The sequence below is a fragment of the Lissotriton helveticus genome, chromosome 3_1 (assembly GCF_964261635.1).
Source record: "Lissotriton helveticus chromosome 3_1, aLisHel1.1, whole genome shotgun sequence".
In the NCBI taxonomy this organism is placed as follows: domain Eukaryota; kingdom Metazoa; phylum Chordata; class Amphibia; order Caudata; family Salamandridae; genus Lissotriton; species Lissotriton helveticus.
Genome location: NC_136061.1, coordinates 303,362,231 through 303,378,820, shown reverse-complemented (window position 1 = coordinate 303,378,820; position 16,590 = coordinate 303,362,231). Strand labels below are relative to the sequence as shown.

The 16,590-nt window shown below is 45.1% G+C and overlaps 1 protein-coding gene across 2 annotated transcripts in view; it reads left to right on the top strand.

Annotated features, from left to right (window-relative positions):
- Window positions 1-16,590, top strand: part of PPM1E (protein phosphatase, Mg2+/Mn2+ dependent 1E) — a 708,925-nt gene that overhangs the window by 362,615 nt on the left and 329,720 nt on the right. For both annotated transcript variants that reach the window (XM_078683583.1, XM_078683584.1), the window contains exon 2: window positions 6,426-6,544. In XM_078683583.1, the coding sequence (XP_078539709.1) occupies window positions 6,426-6,544 (119 nt within the window). The remainder of the gene's footprint in view (window positions 1-6,425; window positions 6,545-16,590) is intronic.

Sequence of the window (16,590 nt, the reverse complement as noted above, 5' to 3'; positions counted from 1 at the left end):
GCGTCGACTCCATGATGCCCCTGATCCCTGATCATCAGACCTACACACACGCGGATGCTGCAACCCTACCCTTATTTACCCCGAACACGCACATACACCCAACCCAGAGTCGTTTCCCCTTTGTATATAACCCCCCCAGTTGAGGTTTAGATGTTTATCGATGCACTGGTTTGGCTCCCTGACCAGGCTTTCTTGCTTTTGTTAGTAAAGACACAGTACGTGCTACACGACCGCCTCCAGACACCATACCCTGATCAATACGCCCGGCCCCCCCTCCCCTTTTCCAGAGCCGACATTATACGACATCACCATAACACGGACAAGGGGACCGGCCACCACACACACATACTGCCTGAAGATGGGTAGGTGGATCTAGATGGTGTTTCACAACACCGGCTAGCTTGCTCGAACCACCGCTACTGAGTGAAGCCACATTCATGGGACCACTGAGTGCGACGGACATGGCTGTGGCGGTTCCCGCCAAACGCTGCCGTCCTCACGAAATTCTCCCACAAGGTACAATAAGCTATATAAGCATTCATCCTTAACAAATCTGTGATACTGTATCACACTACTCTTCCGCATTGATGCCCCACATCCCCATGGGAGAAGATACTTACTGACATACTTACCGGTTATATGCGCTCATGGGTGCGGGCTGTTATCCGGCTATTGACCGTGACGCCCCCACTATTGCTCTACAAAAAATAAAACCTCACAGACCTATTTGCTCATTTAGATATGTGGTTTGCTAAAATTTTGAATGCTACACACGAAGCACATTATGCCGCCGGATCTCCAGGTTGTCGGCCATACGGCTGTGTTCACCTGATACTGTTGCGTATGGTTGTTGATTCATGCGGCTGGCCCCGAGGGGTTATAAGCTGTAAGCTGTGTAAGATGCATTTTGTACAATAAAGGTCTTTAAAAAAAAAAAAAAAAAAAATGTTGATGGGGCCTCGTGTGCATATATGTATATGTATAATTAATGTATAAGTTGTACCTAAATAAAACGCACATTAGTTAAGTTGAATTTGCCCCCTTTATTTTGTATTCTTTTTTATACTCTTCTTCGTTTAGATACTTTGTACATACTAATCTATGTAGTACTGCTTACAGTTCTGGTTTTTGGTTGAGTTGAACCTCAGGGGCATTTTTCTCATTCCATCTCAATCAAAATAATACTGCAGAAAAAAGTGCTACAATATGCCGCATCACTTGCCATTTTTGCTACATAATTTGGTTGTCTGTTGCGTAATCCTACTGATCCTGACGATGGTAAAGCTCTGCAGAGTGGTTTGGGGACTGTTATTATGATAATGCAATCTATATTTCACACCAAATCATTACATATGGACATATTTAATGGGTCCCTGTGAAATGCGAATTTTTATACCACTGCATTTTATGCAATAAAGGCATCAAAGCATAACATAAGAATATAAGGTAATGGGACAATAGCCCAAATACTCTGGGGCATATTACCAAGCAATAGCGATAATTATTGCTATTGCTTGGTTAGAGACAAAATTTTACCGCTTAGCTGCGGCGATTTTTATCGCAGATAAACCTTGGTATTACCAAGGTTTATCCCAAATGCGATAAAAAACGGCCGCAATGCATGAATATCGCTGAAAAGTCCGCGATATTCATGCATTACCGAGCTAATGCTCTTAGCCATGTTACCCACCTCCCATTGGATAACATGGCTAAGTACTGCTCAGGGCAGGTGTTAGCTTTAAGCGCGAATATCTCCAAAAGTTGGTAATAGGAGATAGTGATGTTAGCGACTGTTTCCAGTCGCTAACATCTTGGCACGCCCACTTTGCATGTCATTAGTAATATATATCACTGACATGCAAAGTGGGGCCCAAGATGGTCGCTACCTCCTACTAGCTGTCGCTAACTGGTGTTAGCGACAGCTAGGTAATAGGGGGATCATTTTATCTCCGCTTTCTTGGCTTTTAAAGCCAAAAAAGCGGAGATAAACCCCCTTGATAATATGCCCCTCTGTGTGTTGGTTTCAACGGATTCTAGAATTTCAGGACCAATGCAAGCCTCATCGTAAATTACAAATTAAAAGCAATTTTTCTGGTCTCAAGGCTTTCTTCCCGCTGGTCAAGTTCACCATAGCCATGTTACACACCCACACCCCTATGACACACAACTCTGTATCAGAAAGCAAGGGGAGGCTCACTCACCGCAGCTGAGCAAAGAGTCATTTCCCAAGACAAGTCCCCTTTAGTCTTCCACGTCGGCAGAAGGTGCTCAACCACATGGTAGACACATTGAGCAGGTGCCTACACTCACCCCAGGAGTGGTAGCTCATTTTATAACTCCATGTGGAAGGCCAGGGGATGACCAGAGCTTGTGTAAAGTGAATCTAAACAGAAGCTATATCAACTTTGACTGCCAGATGGGCACAGATCGTAGGTTCCTAAGGGACGGGCTCAAGCTGCACTGGTAGGAGAGGTGCCCTCTTCTGCCTTCTCTAGTTTCAGTAGTCCTTCAAAAGCCCAAGGACAGCCCAGGTCTTTAGTCATCCTCGTGACCATAGCATTCTCTCTCTCTCTCTCTCTCTCTCTCTCTCTCTCTCTCTCTTTCGCTCTCTCTCTCTCTCTCTCTCTCTCGCTCTCTCTCTCTCTCGCTCTCTCTCTCTCTCTCTCTCTCTCTCTCTCATACTCTGCACTCCCTATGGAAGGCCATCTGGCTTTGTCTCACAAAAGGCAAATTGCCCAAAGAAATGAGGATGTTTCTCAATCCTTTCATTCATTTGTTTGTTCTTTTGTGCAGAATATACCCAGGATTTTGGAAATAGAGGCTTAAGGTGTCGGACATTTGCATTTAAGGTGACCACACTATTACTCTTAGTCCGTAGGTTTCCGGTATTCCCAACACCGCTTCTAGCAATAATCCCCGTTTCAAAGAGCATCCTACAATGGAAAGGATGGGCCACACATACACACCAACACACGTGGGACTGGCCACACAAAGCTCTTCAGTGACAGCTTTGAGTAACAGTGTCTGCCCTTTCTCTAAGAGGGAGGATTATACACAGTTTTTCAATGGAAGATAACCTTACAGACGAGGAGTAATATAGTCAATATAAAGGCGTATGGCACTTAAACCTAAGCGAATCGGTTATTGCTTCTTAACTAATACTTATTTTATCCACTCCGTTTATATACCTCGGAAGGATAAAGCTCTGAGTCAGCCATGCCTGGATCTGTACCAGTGACCTGCAGATCACAACAACACATATGCAGCGGTGGCTTGCACAGCTCGCCAGCCATTACAGTGTCATTAAGTGACCACGATGCTGAAGTTTAAATCTTTCAAACGTATATTTGCAATCTATTTTCTTTGCAGCTAGGTTTCTGAAGGTGGAGCATAAGCTTGTTGTCACCATCCACAACGACCTAATATTTAATGTTGATACCTTTCCACCAACTGCAATAAAATATTTTGATTTTAATATTTTGAGATCTGAGCCCTCTTACAATAAAATAAATCCTTCTAATGCGCAGCATGCTGTTTTCTGATTGGCTTATGATTATAAATAGCATCGCAGATCCTGAAATATCGCGGGATTAACTTCGCCCACTGAAGAGCCATTGTCTTTGTTTGATGAGCTCCTATTTATATGTTGGCACCCGTCAGCTCAGACTCATGGGAAGAGTTATTTCTGGCATGCACTGTGTCCATGCCAATCCCACCATATCAATGGCATTTAAAAAATACGTGAATGACGTTATACCCTGCCTTGAATAATGTGGAGAGCATGACGATTACGGGCTATGCTGGTTACCTTTTTTACCATTTTCTGGCGTATTCTCTGGGAATGCAGCAGAGTCCATGGGTTTCGCATGCAAACACGCCCAGCAACACCCATGTAATGCCCCTATCACACAAAGTGCGGCATGAAAAGGAGCAGTATTTATAATGGCATGAAAAGTCAAGCAGGGGGCTTTACGTGTCCTTGTAAATATAAAAGCACCACACTCTACCGCCGGTGTGTCACAAAAAATGAGGCATCGGCGGCGCAAGGTGCTTGTAACTATGCCCCACAATGTTTCTTTTAGAAATATCTTCATAAACAGTATTCAAAAGTGAGTTATTTAAAAAAAAGAGGTAGAGAAGAAAAACAAGGTCTGCAGTTTTCAAATAAAGTGAGTGCATGATCGGCATACATATATACATTGAAGACTTAGCAAGACAATTAAGCACTTAGGGGCATATTTACAAGCCCCTATTTGACGTGAATAGCAATTCTTACAACGTGAACACAAGGAGATGATGGACGGAGCGCTGAAACTTTTCAAAAACTCACCCCCGGTCGCAGATCTGGGTTGAATCCATCATCATTCATTTCTCTAGCTCACTTCGCCACCCCAGTTCAGACACAGCTATAGGCAAAACAGTCTTGACCCTGTGCCTCATCGGAAGAGTCCAGCCCGAACTACCTAGCCAGGTCCTCCCTGGTCCGGTAACAAGTTTTCTGGGACTGGTTTCGGGCAAACACCCCTCATCAGTCTGGCTAGCTTGAATCCAGTGGCAAAGTGAGCAAGAGTCCCACATCTGGGCATACCCTGCCAAATTAAGGCGAACAAAGCAAATGCAACTGGGTCTGAACTGAGGTGGCGAAGTGAGCAACAGAATGATGATGGATTCAACCCAGATCTGTGACTGGGGGTGAGTGTCTAAAAAGTTTCAGCGCTCTGTCCATTATCTCCCAGTGTTTACTTCTTATGACGTTCCTGTGGTAATAGGGGCTTCGCCTTATTTACAAGTCAGAGGTAAGCCACGTCACGTGGCTTATCGCTGCCTTGTAAATAAGACCCCTTTTCACGCTATGCTTAGCGTGAAAGGGCAGGGCAATGGGTGTTGCTGTGGGCGTTCCACTGCAACACCTATTGATTCTGACGCTGCCTCCTATTTACAAGGGAGTCGTAAATAGGAGCTTTAAGACCAGGCAAATTCTAGTCTTACCCTGGCACAATGAGGAGAAATGTTTAATTTCTCCTAGTTTTTGCTATTTTCATGTGAGCTGCATTGTGCAGCACATATGGAAACAGCATTTGCTGCGTTGTGCAGCGCACTTGGAAACAGCAAAAGACCAATGATTGTTTATGTGCAGGAAGGGGGACCTTCCTGTGGATAAACAATCATTTAAAATAAAATGCTGCTATGCTACTTCTGTGTGTGCTGCATAAAGCTGCACACATGGAAGTTACAAAAATGCATTTTCATATTGTTTGTGTGCAGGATGAGGGACCTTCCTGTACATAAACATTCTTCGCCTACATTCAGACACCCTTGCACTATGGTGCAAGGGTGCGTGCTTTGATGCTAGGTTGCTTAGCTTAGCACGAGCGCAGGAGGAAATGCAGGCTGCACAATATTCCTGTAAATATGGTGCAGCCCTGTGTTTCTAAGGTGGTGGAATGAGGCGTGAAGCCAAGAAGGCCAACACCTCACTCCTCCACTTCCCTTGTAAATATGTCCCTTAAAGTCAAAAGCGAATAGTAAGTGACAATTTTGTATGCCAGAAAAAAATGGCAGCTTTAATTTTAAAAAGAGAGAATAATATTTAGATTGAGGTTTTCTTAGTTTTTCTAAACCTGGGGATTGGCATTGACTGTGGGTTTAAATCGTGTGCTTATCAATAGGACTAGGAGTTTGACTTGAATATTCCTGACACGTCATTTATATGTATATTTTTTAAATGTTTTTAAAAATATATTTTGTTTTTTTTTGTGCTCCCATAAACAGTAGAAGCAATACGATTTACACCAATACCAAGGGCCCCATCCTTCTCTGCACTCCCCCACTCCCTCAGGACTAAATACGTGGAAACATTTCATATATGCAGTATTTAGGCACGTCATAGAGCTCCTCCCCACCTCTGCCTCCCAGCACTACTAACCACTTTGTCTCTCCCGCCATGTTTCCACCCATGCGTCGCCCCCTCCATGTGCACCTCCTGTATCCCCCCCACAGATTCCTGCCCATTCATATTGGGACCTTGGTGCCCTCACCAATCGACATGTCATATATTATCTGGTGTGGGCCCAATGTGACATCATGGGATCAAAATATCAATATGACTGTGAGTCCTGCCCTCCTACACTGTAAAGCTTGGAGGAGGTGGCACATAAGGTGCAAATGTGGTTGTTTGCAAGAAGACCAGCAGTCACAGAACTTTTTTATATGGCTGTGCTTTTTAGACACGCCTTCAAAAAGTCCATCAATTTTATAAGCAACAAAATTCTCATCATTTCAACCAAAAATAATCAGGTGAAGTAAATTTTGGTTCAATAAGCTTCCAACCAAATTCCCATGGTACTAATCTGTGGCTGATTACCTGTCATTCAAAGCAGTTTTTTGCGTCAACAACAAATGTATTTTTTGTTTTTATCTTGTAGTAATTGCCCTTCATTTCTGGCATCTGCCTTGGCACGGGCGACAGCAGACGAAATCCTTCAGAGTGATCTCTCGGTGCACTATTTGCCAAAGCGAGTGGATGGCACAGAAGGCGTCATGCGTAAGTACTGTGACGGGTTCCATGCGGATCCATCTTCCATGTCTAATCTCAGTTCCAGTATTTCTCCTGGTATAGGTCATTCAGTAATCCTTTGCACCCATTCAGTGATAAACACGGGGGCATATGTACAAGCCGCTATTGCCACAGGGACGTCACTTTTTCTGACGTTCCTGTGGCGACAGGGGCTTTGCTTTATTTACAAGGAAGCGTTAAGCCACTTTAACGCTGCCTTGTAAATAAGGCCCCTTTTCACTGAGGGGCAGATTTATGAGGCCCTTGCGCCACGTTTACGCCGCTGTTGCGTCACGCAAGGCGGCGTAAACGTGGCGCATCCCTACGAACGATTTACAACGTGACGCATCTAGGCAGATGCGTCACGTTGTAAAGCCCTGCGCCGCTTGTGGGCGTTCCGGCGCAGGGTGGGCGTTCCGGGGCAGGTGCGCCTCGCAAAAGTGGCTGAGTGAAATCTTTAAGATTTCACTCAGTCACTTTCAGGCCAATGCTGCGTCAAAAGCCTACGCCTGCTTGAAGCAGGCGTAGGTCTTGATGCAGCATTGGTCAGATAGGGCACCCCCGAGCCTTGCTGGAGCTGCGTCGCGCTTGCGACACAACTCCAGCAATGAGCCGCCTTTACGGCAGAGATGCGTCACGCATCTGTGCCGTTTTTGCCCCATGGTGCGCCGCATTGTAAATGCGGCGCACCATGGGTGGCGGAGCTGTGGCGCACATTAACTGGCGCATCCCTGGGGATGCGCCAGTTAACATAAATCTGCCCCTCTGAATGCTTAGTGTGAAAGGGGTGGGCATTGGGTGTTGCGGTGGGAGTCCCAAAGATTACCTTTCCAAATGAAGGAGTGTAATAGCCATAAGGTTTATCTAAGTCTGTATTCCGTGTGTATTCACCTAGTCTATTTTAACGTTTTCTTCACATTTCAGTGATGGACTAGGAGGTTGTTCTGCTACTTTTTTCATTATTCCTAAACAAGCTTCCCTGAAACGCTTCTTAATAAACATTTATAGACACAGTGGTTCCATCTCATAATGTCAGGACCACTAATTACTTTGGATTAATCTCAGTGTAACTGGCCATACCTGACGCCGTGAGGATTCTTTGGTTTGCTAGGAGCACAGAGCATTCACTTTTCGCGACACCCGCTCCGCGGGTGCCGCTCACCTCCTGCCCGTCCCCGTCCTCCCTGGTGTGAGCGCCCACAGTCGGTGGTGAGAACACCGCTCCCAGGTTGAGTACAGCGGGGCCAATCACAGCGCCAAGCCTACCGGGGGACTGCGAGGCCCAGCAGCCTTAGCTGCTCACAGCTGCTGCCTCTTCCCCCGGCGGCCACGCCCCCAGCCTTCATCTACATCAGCGCTAAGCTGCGCAAAGAAAGTGGGTGTAACTGGCCATACCTGACGCCGTGAGGATTCTTTGGTTTGCTAGGAGCACAGAGCATTCACTTTTCGCGACACCCGCTCCGCGGGTGCCGCTCACCTCCTGCCCGTCCCCGTCCTCCCTGGTGTGAGCGCCCACAGTCGGTGGTGAGAACACCGCTCCCAGGTTGAGTACAGCGGGGCCAATCACAGCGCCAAGCCTACCGGGGGACTGCGAGGCCCAGCAGCCTTAGCTGCTCACAGCTGCTGCCTCTTCCCCCGGCGGCCACGCCCCCAGCCTTCGTCTACATCAGCGCTAAGCTGCGCAAAGAAAGTGGGTGTAACTGGCCATACCTGACGCCGTGAGGATTCTTTGGTTTGCTAGGAGCACAGAGCATTCACTTTTCGCGACACCCGCTCCGCGGGTGCCGCTCACCTCCTGCCCGTCCCCGTCCTCCCTGGTGTGAGCGCCCACAGTCGGTGGTGAGAACACCGCTCCCAGGTTGAGTACAGCGGGGCCAATCACAGCGCCAAGCCTACCGGGGGACTGCGAGGCCCAGCAGCCTTAGCTGCTCACAGCTGCTGCCTCTTCCCCCGGCGGCCACGCCCCCAGCCTTCTCTTTTAACTTACGAGGGGCTCTTTCCGCACCGCGGGACGCACGCGGGACGCAGCCCGGGGCGAAGACCGGGCAAAGACCGGGCCGTTTGAGGCCGTTAGAGGCTGGTAGAGACTGGACTGGGCCACCCCCCTGATATCTTTATTCGGATCCCTCCGACCCTTTCACAAACGAATTCAATAAGGACAATAATGGTTCTTACGAGGGGATCCAAAACTAAGACCAAAGCCCCCAGCTCCGTGGGTAAATTGCTTGGCCCCATGGATGACTTTCTAGCGAAGGCTAACACACTCATAGATGAAAGCATTTTAATGATGGAAGAAAGGGTCTCTTTAGATCTGGCATTCGCCAAAAGATCCTCATTAGGTATCCTGGCGGAAGCCAGATCCCCCGCACTGGGACCCCCAAACGCTGTGATACTGCCAATACGTGAGAGACGCAGCTTGCCAAACACTGTGGATTTGTCAGTATCCCAGTTTGCGGACTCTCAACTCAGCTCTGACCTAGAAAAAACGCCAGATTTGCTTCCGTCAACACCCTCATTAACCTCCTCCACAGACAAAAGAATAGAAAGGGGCAGAAGGGAGGGAGCAATTAGTAAGAAAAGGGCGCCCAGAAATCCCTTTTCATCGGAAAGTCTGGCGTTACCACCTAGTACCGCACAAAATCATGGGGATACGTCAGCACAAATAGAGATTCCATTGACAGCCCACCAGACAGAGAAGGAACTAGCCTCTCCGAAAGCCTTGGACCTCCATTGCAGTAAGCAAGTCCAAGTGGACTCTAAGGTTACGGAGACTCAGGAACTAATCCTCACCAGTATAGCGAGTATAGTTAAACAGGCAATACAACCCTTAGAACACCGACTATTAACTATAGAGTCACAAATTACCATACTCCTAAAAAATCAACAGTTAATCCTCCCACTATGCCAACAAAAAACAGGAGAAAAAAATACCGAAAAATCAATTTCTACCAATACAGCTAGTACTAATCCTTTTTTGCCCAATCCACAACAAAAGACTCCTCGGATAATTACACCAAATGCCCCCGTTAACAAAAATACGTCAATTCCAACAAAAATAGTAAATACTGCAACAGCCTTGTCCATCACCAATAACTCACCGCAGATAATCACTTTAACCTCCCCAGGTGTGGCATCCGCAATTGCCGCCACCCCGGCAGTACCTAGTAGCACCGCCAACAAAACTCCAGTCGAGAATGTAAACAAACCTACAACAAAAATTACCCTCCCTCTACCTCCACCACCGAAAACCCCTTCGGATAGGCCCAAGAGAAATCCCGCGAGGAATCCTGGTCCTCCAAGACTCCCAGCGGATTTCCCCCCTGAGGCCTCGCCCTATGTAGTGGTCATGGCTGGAGTACCTGAACTAACAGATCTTACTTCAGAACCGAGCTGGTCCTTAAAAAATAAGGCCCAGCATTGGCTCCAGACCAACCGCCCGATACCATCTTCCTGGCGTGGAAGAATTAGATCCGTTGCCAGGGTGCCGTGGGTGGGCAGCACTAGAAAAACCATCCCCGGGGATTGCATAACAATTACATTTGAGGACCCACGAATAGCAGACTATGTCTGTGCATGGGAAGATATCACCCCAAATGGAGGAATTAAGATCAAGCCACTTTCCTTCTTTTATCCTTTTAGGCAGGCGGGTGGCTTTATACAGGAGCAGGAGCCTCCTTGGTCTGCCCCATTCCCCAGGCAGGACGACTTATCCATTTCTAGCTACCACGGCCCCCCTAACTTATATGAGCCAGATTACTCCTGGCACACAGTAAGACAACGTTATCAGGGTGGACGATGGGACGACAGAAGGTCCTATACTCAACGGCCCCCTCACAGAGACCAAGCTCGGTGGGACCCATGGCATAATATCCCGCTACACAATAGGTACAGTGGCCTAGAAATGGTCGACTGACCATTAACAGAAACTCTCGCAAATGATCCCCATGTACCTCCCTCCTCACAGTCTCTCACAATCTCTCCAGATCCCAGAAATAAGGAACCCACAATTCCAACAGAAGAATGTAACGGTGACTCCTCACTAATCACAGTATTTTCTTGGAACACCGCAGGCCTCCGAACTAAAGTTGAGGATGGTTCCGCGCAGGAGTTCCTAAATCTATACCAAGTAATTTGTCTTCAGGAGACATGGTCTGTAGAAGAACTACACCTACAAGGCTACAAAACCTATTCTGTCCCAGCATTAACCAGCCCAATGGGCAGACCAAAAGGTGGGCTATCAATTTATATCTCAAATACGCTATCCCTCAACAAAGTGGCCATACTTTCCCAGGACGCTAATCACCAAATCCTCTCACTAACCCTTCCAAATAAAGAAACAATCATTCTGACCAATAGTTATAACAATTTATCGGAAGAAAACTTCATAATTCTTCTTACCACCCTATGCGATAAACTCAAACAGATTTATCACTGTAGATCTGCAAATAAGGCAACTCATCTAATTTGGGGCGGAGACTTTAATCTCCACCCCTGCACAGCCTCCAACCTACTGTGCTGCGGGATAGTGGACGAATTTAACGCCCCAATAGCGCACTTTGCCCACAATAAACTAGGTAACTTTATTAATACCGTCCTATCGGACTTGGATCTTTACATCGTAAACCATCAGGATGCAGACCCAAATAAATTTACTCCGACGTATGTGGGCAGAGGGCATCAAACTACTGTAGACTTCATTTTCCTATCCCCAAGTCTCATGAACAAAGCTAAAGATTTCAGGGTCATTCTCACTCCCCTTAGTGATCATTCTGCCTTAACAATAAAGATATCTATGCCATCCAACTCTTCTCATAAGTTGGAGATGGCGACTACTCTTACGCAGAACAAGATCCAGGTTGGTAACCACAATGGCTTCACAATCAAGTGGGCAAAAATTAATCCATCTGAGATATTGAAAAAACTAATATCTCGGACCTACCCCAATATTGTGAAGTGCCTGGATCTTGCATCAAGCCATAAGGAAGTCCTGATAAATTTTAAATTAATCTTGGATTCCATAAAGGACCTACTTACTTCAAAGCCTAACCGAAACTGCTCGATAAAACCGAAATGGTTTAATCATAATTGCACTGTTGCTTTAACAAAATTAAAATCCGCACTTCAAAATAAACCGCGAGATATAGCCCAGATCCAATTCTTAAGGCGCCAATACATAGGGGAAAGAAAGCTGAGAACTGCCCAACTTAAGCAAAAACTATGGGATGATCTCCATAAAGGTGCAGTCTCAAATAACAGCGAGCTTTTCTGGCGTACAGTCAGAACCCCCTATCTTACTGATAAAGGCACCCCGAAAATAGAAGTTGCAATTGATGAAAACACATGGGTCTCCCACTTCGAAGAGATTTTTAAAAATACCTCACAAACAGAACCTTCTCTTCCAAAGCCCCATTATCCCATTTTGGTTCCTTTTGCTATTCCAGATCTTATGGACGCACTCCAGAGTAGTAAGTCAGGCAAGGCACCAGGACCGGATGGGGTCCCAGTGGACTTCTTTAAAAACAATCTAGACCTCTGGGCCCCCATCCTAACTAGAGTCTGCACAGCGGCAGTGAACGAGGGAATTCTAACCTCTTGGACTAAATCAATAATGGTCCCCATTTTTAAAAAGGGGGACCGGCAAGACGCAAAATGTTACCGGCCCATATCACTGCTGGATTCGCTCGGGAAGGTAGTGGGGAGAGTGATCCTAGAGCGCCTCCAGCAGTGGAGCGAGGACCGGGGCATAATCTCCGATATCCAATTTGGCTTCCGCGAAGGCTTTGGTACACTAGAGCAGGTCTTAAATCTTACCCTAATAATGGGCAAATATACCCAGGCTACCCCCACCAAGATATACATGGTCTTTGTCGACCTTTCCGCAGCTTTTGACTGCGTTTCGCACACAAAGCTGTGGAAGGTCCTAGCTCAACTGGGAATAGATCAACCCCTTTTAGACCTTTTAAGAGAGCTTTATACCGGAGCAACAGCTAGAGTGCGTTTTGGCGTAAACGGAGAGCTGACGTCCCCGTTTGGCGTAGGGCGTGGGGTCAGGCAGGGATGTGTCCTGGCCCCCTTCCTCTTCTCACTCTACACTAATGGTTTGGAGGGGGAGATGTTGAGGGGGGCCCAGGACCTCCCACGTATAAAGCGTCGCCTGATCCCTGCCCTGCTCTACGCGGACGACGCTGTAATCCTTGCAAGAACTTCCCGCGAACTCCAGAAAGCAGTAACCAGGTACACCTCATTCATGGGCAATCTCGATTTAAAGGTGAACGTGAAAAAAACGTTTGTAATGACAATCGGTAGAGGCCAAAAAAGAATAAATCCCATACTCCTCAACAATCAAAAGCTTGAAGCTACCCCTCAGTACCCTTATTTAGGGGTTATGATAGATGACAAACTTAGCTGGAAGCCAGCAGTGAACACAAGGGTACATCTATTTAGGAGGGCAATTGCCGCCCTAACAGCTTTTTCTCAGAGACTAGGCAAAAGACCGCCAGTAGAGCTCCTCAAGATTTACAACGCCAAATGCCAGGCAATCGCAACATATGGCGCGGGAGTTTGGGGCTACACTGACATCAGTCCCATCCAGAAAGCTGAAAATGTTTTTTTAAGATTTTTACTAGCCACCCCCAAAGGCACCTCTACCTATGCAATGCATTTAGAACTAGCCATACCTTATATAGAGGACTTAATCAAAATAGAACCGCTGATGCTGTGGCGCCGTATTTGGAATTCAGACAAAAACGCCCTCACACAAGCCATCATTTCAGACTCAATGAACTTGGACAATTCTACAAAAATAAAATGGCTTCTTTATGTCAGAAACTTTTTTAAAGATCTAGGTGCTGAGAACTACTATCTGGACCCGGTGTCAGTAACAGACATTTCGAAAAAAGATCTTAAACAGAAAGCTTTAAGACACCTGGAAACTTTAAGACTCGCATCCATTTCCTCAAAAACGGCGGTTATTCATGCAAATACGATTCAAGTAGCCTTTGACATTCATCCGTATTTGGCACTCCAAATACCAACCTACTAGAGAATGCTAATCACAAGATTCAGGCTAAATACCTTTTTTAGAATGGTCACATTTCCATTACAAAATTGCTGGAATGCCATACTTCCCCCCTGCCCATGTGATGGTCTCTCAATACAGTCTAATCTGCATGTGATCCTGCTTTGTAAATACCATCAAGCCCATAGAAAGATCTGGCTTTTACCAATATTAAGAGCGTGGGGGCTGAGACAATGCAGACCCGCTCTCCTAAGATTGCAAATGCTGGAAACGGAAAAAGTCTGTTATTTTGTTAGTAGCTTTCTAAAATACACCATGAAACATAGAAAGAATCTTTAAAATTCTCGTCAGTCTTAAATTTGAGCGGCTTCTTGCACATCTTGATTAATTCTTGTAGATCTTGATTAATTTTTTTATTGTGAAATGAATTTTATATGAAATTTTATCTAATACCTGTATTTTTGCATTGTATGTTATTTTCTGCTCTTTTATGGTTTTTCCATTGTGAACAAACCGAATAAAGAATTTATATATATATATATAATCTCAGAAAATTATTCTTGGAGTAGTGTGTATCGAATCGCATTTTAATTACTTGTATATTTTATTTTACTTTTTTTGGTTAAAAATATTTTTTAAAAGGCATCATTCTTTTCTAAGTGTCAGAAAGTAAGGCTGTGAGTGCTGTATCCAGCAAACCTATGCTGAGGAACCAGTTCAGGATTACCTCAAAAAAGGTTTTGGTTAAGCTGTAGAACATTGCTTGAACAGTACATTAGTTGATATGTCAACAGAAGTGAGGTATCTGCTGTATGCTTTTGAAGATGTAATTCGTTTGTATAGGTTTGTAAAGTGTTACTTTATCACCCTGTGGTCACTTCGTAGCACTGAAACAGCACATGATGTAGACATTGAGAAATGTGTTTAGATTCTGACCATGCCTTTCTGGTATTTGTTTAACATCACCCTTTATGATTGAGGTTCAATTTTCACTTTCACATGTTCTCGTTTCCTGAGACTGGAACCAGTTAACAGACTGATTTTGCATTCTCTGTAGTTTGTCAGTAAGTTTCATAGGGAGACCATTGTACAAGATATTGCAGTAATCAAGGTGTGCTATTACTCAGGTGTGGTCTAGCTTCACTCTATGTTGGGTTTGCAGGAGACAGTGTAGTTTCCATAAGATGGTAGCACTGCTGTTTTACTCTATTCAGTAAAAAGCAAGAAACTGAGGGAATTAGAAGTCTGAGATTAGCAAAGTGTAAAAAGAATATAATTGATCCCCATTTATTTAAATTCTTCAGCTAAGCTTGCAATCCTACCACAATCTATCAGAAGGGTTCACATTATTTGGGAATGAAAGAAAACGTATGTGAATGAAACTCTATGAATTCATTACAATTGGTTTAAATTGATTTGTTTGATTAGTTGTGTTGATGGATTGTTAAATCCAGAGGGTTTATACCTGGCTGGGAAAGACATTGAACATTTTAAAAAAGGGTGCCAAATTTCTGAACCTCTAGTGTAAACTAGAAAAAGCAAAATTGTTTTTTTTATTAATTTTCCAGATTATTTAACTCCCAATCAGTCAACAATGGCTAAATTACAAAAATCCACATCTTGAAGAGAATGCCTTCTTAGCGATATGGATTTTTAGAGCACACCATTGAGCACTCTCAAAACCAGCACATATTCTGTTTACTTCAAGCAACCTTTCACAAGCAACTAAAACACAGGGGGCCTCATTTATGAGAAGTGACGCATTGCTGCATGAAAGCAGTGATGCGTCACTTCTCAGTGCGCCCTCCTTGCGACATATTGGATGCGTCATATTTACAGTATGACGCATCATGTCGCAAGGAGTTACAGATAGGTCAGTATTTCTGATCTATCTGTAGGCGCAAAAGTAACGCATTGCTGGAGTTTGTCACAAAAGTGACGCAACTCCAGCAATGTGTCCTTTCACATGGGGCAAGCCCCATGTGAAAGTGCCTGCATCAGTCTAACACCTGCTGTGAGGCAGGCATAAGATATTGACGCATTTGCACCCTAGAAGTAGCGCAGTGAAATCTCATAGATTTCACTGCGGCACTTCTACGAGGCTTACTTGTGTCAAAACGACCACCCTGCATACATTATACCTGACGCAGGTAGAATGTAGCTCAGGGGTTTACAAAGTGACGCCTCTCCTTAGGTGCGACTTTGTAAATAGGGCGCAGCAGGAGGCAAGTTTTACACCGCTGATGCATCATAAAAAGCGCAAAACAGTTGCAAGGCCTCATAAATAAGGCCTAGGGTTTTTCAGATTTCTCCATAGATGAAAGCAAGAAGTAACTTTTCGACTTTCTAAACTAATCATGGATAAGGCATGAAGTTATACAGTACAAAAGGCAAAGGTATGTGTAAGAAATTGGGTCACTAGTTAAGGGTGATGAAACCTGTAAAGGGTTGGGGCCCTAGGCCCCCCCATACAGTAATAGTAATGACACAGACACCATAATATGGTCACTAGAAGTGGCCCAGGGCACGTTCGCCCGGCCTCTTTTATCAGCAGGGTCAAATATCCTGCGACACCTGTGATGGATGGCTGTGGGGTGGTGTGTAAGCCAGCTCACTGGGAGTGGTTGGTGTACGCAGATAGAACAGTGACCAGCCAGTCACTATAACACCCTTCCCAAGCAGCAACCACAATTCTCTGTTACAGTGAAGCCACATGCAAACCCTAAATGAACCTGTGCTCAACCATCTGGTAGCTTGGCACAGAGTAAGTCAGGCTTAACTTAGAGGCAATGTCTAAAGTATGTAAGCAGCAATTCCCAAGTAATAAAGTGAAACACAAGAAAAACTCCACACCAATTTAGAAAAGTAGAGTAAAGTTCCATAAATAATTTAAGACCAAAATACCAAAAATCCAATCAGTAAAATCAGAGATATACAATTTTAATGATCTAAGTGAAAATACTACCAAAAAGTAGAAAGTGGCAACTGAGTTTATCAGGTCAAAGTTCAGGCCAAC